The sequence below is a fragment of the Notothenia coriiceps genome, unplaced genomic scaffold (genome assembly GCF_000735185.1).
Source record: "Notothenia coriiceps isolate Sejong01 unplaced genomic scaffold, NC01 NC01_scaffold00006140, whole genome shotgun sequence".
Lineage (NCBI taxonomy): Eukaryota > Metazoa > Chordata > Actinopteri > Perciformes > Nototheniidae > Notothenia > Notothenia coriiceps.
The window spans coordinates 77,334-81,268 of NW_011338841.1; the positions used below are offsets into that span (position 1 = coordinate 77,334).

Sequence of the window (3,935 nt, forward strand, 5' to 3'; positions counted from 1 at the left end):
ACTCATAAACTGATTTAAAAAAAAAAAAAAAAAAGCTGAACTAGTGATGGCTTACCTAACAGGTCTTTCTGCTCCAGGAAGTTTAAAGGGGACGCAAAATGCAGTTTTTTATGTCTTTTATACATAAATATGTGTCCCCGGTGTCAGGGAACTCACGCAGCATCATAAAATAAAACCTTCTCTCTTTTCCTCCGTACCCAAATCTCTAAAAACGGGGCTACAACGGAGCTGATCCAGATTTGCGTCCGATATGACGTAATATCGGAAATGTGGAACCACGGCTCTATCAGAAAGTTGCTGACTGTTTTGGACGTAATATGGTCGGTGTTTACATTAGCATCGCTAACACTCAGAGCTAACCTGTACTGGAGAGCATGTGTGTGAAGAAGCAGGAAATAAAAAGTGACTCACCTTGTGGTATAACCGGCAAGAGAGAAAGCCTTTGAGCTCCATACTGTTTCAGAAAGAATCCTTGATAATCCATGATATGGCGTTTCATCACGGCAGTATTTAGTTTAGACAGTAGCTGCCGGGTCCCGCATGAGGTCAGACCCCTCCTTCTTTATTTTGTATCTTTTTTTTTTTTTTTTTTAAAGCTTTGTACATAAAATCAGCACTTTTGAAACAGGAAGTGAAATAGAGGGATATGAGGCATGGCTAGAATGGGAGATCTGTTTGGTATTTTGAGCAAAACAATTCATAGACATGTTTTTTTATATTTTTATATATCTGAGACCTATGCTATTGCCTAAAAATTTCATGATAGGTGACCTTTAAGTATATTTGTGGAAACAAAAATATACCACTGAATACCAACAGATGGAACTGAGGCAACAGAAAGGTCACTTAGAATGACGGCAGCGCTATAACTGTCCAAGTCTTTAAACTCTGCCACAGCCCATACTGTGTTCCTGTGAGTGTTTACTTCCTGTCTGTCTTCTTCTGCTGATTTCTCTGATGTCCAGCGCTCTGTCTTCAAACCTCTTTCTTTATCATACGCTGTTTTTCTTTTCTATACTGCGGACACTTTAGCCATCATGAATCCAAAGTTTTGTGTTCTCCTGAAATATAAAAAACAAAATTCAGAAAGTATTATATAGTGTTTTCTAATGGATGAAAGTAATGTTTGTTGTCCACAGCCGATGTTAATTTGACCGTACAACTTTCTGCATGTTGATATGGAATATGAATGTGCAGACAATCCCTACATAGTCCCTTAATCCTCCTTAGCAACATGCTGTTCTCCTTAGCAACAGTCTGTTAAAAGGACCAATGTCCAAATTGGCTAATCAGAATCAGAGTATTCAACTAAGCCTTTTTAATATGATTAAAATGGTGTTTTAAATGTGAAAATGTGGGTTCTTAGCTGCTATGGTTGGTAAAAAGACCCTAACATTTAAGTGGCAGCTTTTGACATGAAATGTGTTATATAAAATATATATTTGTAATTATGTAGGCCTACACAGGTGCATCAGCGAAAAGTACAATCTGAAAAATCTCCCGCTCAATATCCACTGTTCAAATGATGAAGGTTGGACGGAACAAACCTTGTGGTACTAAATATTTTTGCAGAAAAAAGGACGGTGTGGAGGAGTTTTTCAAAATGGTTTTGAGCAAAGAAAGAGACCATTACTGACAGTAACCCTGGATATTCGTCACAGATTATTAATTCAAAGAAATATCTGCACTCCCACACTCTTAATTGAAATCTGGTTCATCTAAAGGTGATTATAAATGAGGAAATGTAATCAGTGGTTCATCCTTTGAAAACCTTTTATTTGATATTTAGAGCCGCTTCATACAGAAGGACAGTGCATTGAAATGAAAAAATACAAGTTCTTTTTAACTCAAATCTGAGGAAAGTATTGGAGAAAAAAAAGAAAAAAATTGTTTCTCTGAATCAAAAGGAGAGTTATTTAATGTATATATAATAATGCTTCTTCTACTTATATGAACATAACAGAAATATATAGATGAAAACATCGGGGCAGAATCGCGAATGTAGACTTTTGTAATTACCAAATTATGACATTCAAGCTCTATATTATTCTTTAATATTAACAGTTAGTTACAAATACATTGGGATACGCCATACATCATTCTTTTCAAGGACATTTTTCTGAATATCATCTGCTGTGTGAGAGGAGAAGGGCTTTGAAGGCCTCAACAAACACGGAAACAATAACACAACACCAATCTAGGAAAGCAGCCAGAATCAAAGAGCCGTTCTTTATCTACTTCCTGTTCATCTTCTTTCCAGACGCAGGTTATCTCAGCAGGGCGGCTGCTGTTTCAAGGCAGACAGCTCATCAAGATGAGTGAAGCATTGGGGCAGGAACTTGTCTACTCATAGATGTAGGGGGGGCGGAGTAAAAGCTCACTTCATGTCTTAAAGAAAGGGTCTATGAGGATAGTATCAGACACTGTAATGTAATCAGAACATGAACTATTTGCACTGCTTTTAAAGAGGATATATTGTGCTTTTGGAGAATTTCCCTTTCCTGTAGTGTGTGAATATGTTTTTTCAGAATCAGAAATCCTTTACTAGTCCCACAGCGGGGACATTTACACAATGCAAACGGTCTGCAAAAGCTTAAATCCCAAAGATCCATCTCTCCCACACACTCCCCTGCCTGAAACACCTCCATTGCACTCCTTTGTTTAAAGGCCGCTACACACCAACCTGAGACCAAAGAACGCGTACCGAAGGCGTCCCGACTTTTACGTACGCAACGTCGCCTGCGTAGGCTAAGCCACCCACCTACGAACCCACTGCAAAGACTTCAGTCGACGAGTGGCAATAACTGTCCTTACCAGCAGGCAGCGGTAGTGTGTATTCGTCATTCAAAAGAGGCAACAGCCAATCAGAGTGATTTCTTTGGCCGATTGAACATGTTGAATCTGCCGCGGGAGGTGTGAAAATGTGCCGTAAAGCAACGACGGTGCGGGACACACCAACCTCAGTAGGGCGCCGCGAATGCCCAACTGCCTCTGACGGCCTCTGACTCCCAAAATCGGGTAGGTGTGTCCGGGCCTTTATTTCTGTAACATAGTGACATCATGACCTAACACTTGCACTTCTATTGGCTATCGCTCCAACACCTTGTATGTGATAGGCTAAGGGGCGGGACATCTATAAGTGGTTGACCAATCACAACAGTGCCAGCCAGCTAACCAATCAGAGCAGACTGGGCTCTGGTTTCAGACAGAGGGTGAAAAGAGGCACAGGCAGTATGAGAGAAATAAAGAGCTTTTTGAGCATTAGATTATGTAAACATGTCACATTAGAGGCACTGAATACTGATATGAACCTGAGCATGAACATGACGGCCCTGATGCATTTACTGTATATGGTCTTGCAGTCATTTTTTGCAATATTGCAGTAATACTACATATTATAATAATAATAATAATAGATTTATTTTGTTAGCGCTTTTACAGGTGCTCAAAGACGCTTTACAGATATAGTGAAAAGAAAACAACAACAAAGTTAAAGTCAAATAATACAAAATGTATTTATTTAAATTATGTACTTTCATCATGTATAATAAATAGGGCCGGGACTTTAACGCGTTAATTAAGATTAATTAATTACACAAAAATTAACGCGTTAAAAAAATTTACGCATTTTAATCGCACTTATTTTTGCACCGCGGAACGTTTCTCACTGGATGAGTTTCAGGGGTACCGATTATACTGGAGCACCAACTAACGTTCATGACTTCAAACAACAACAAACCACAGTGAACAATAGTCAAACGTGAATGAACAAGCTGATGAGACCGCTTTGGTTGGCCCCGTGGATGGGACATTTTGTTTTAAAAAACGGACGGATGGAAGCATCGATAAGAGCACGGTTGTTTGCAAATTATGCAAAAAGGAATTTGCGTATCACCGCAGCACATCAAGCCTCAAGTATCACCTCAATGCAAAAC

General features: G+C 39.2%; 1 protein-coding gene across 1 annotated transcript in view; it reads right to left on the reverse strand.

Annotated features, from left to right (window-relative positions):
* Positions 1 to 1,847: 1,847 nt before the first annotated feature.
* The window catches only part of LOC104943523 (protein enabled homolog), a 13,408-nt gene continuing 11,320 nt past the window's right edge, over positions 1,848 to 3,935 (reverse strand). Inside the window, exon 5 of the mRNA XM_010768964.1 lies at positions 1,848 to 1,853. Within this exon, the coding sequence (XP_010767266.1) occupies positions 1,848 to 1,853 (6 nt within the window). The remainder of the gene's footprint in view (positions 1,854 to 3,935) is intronic.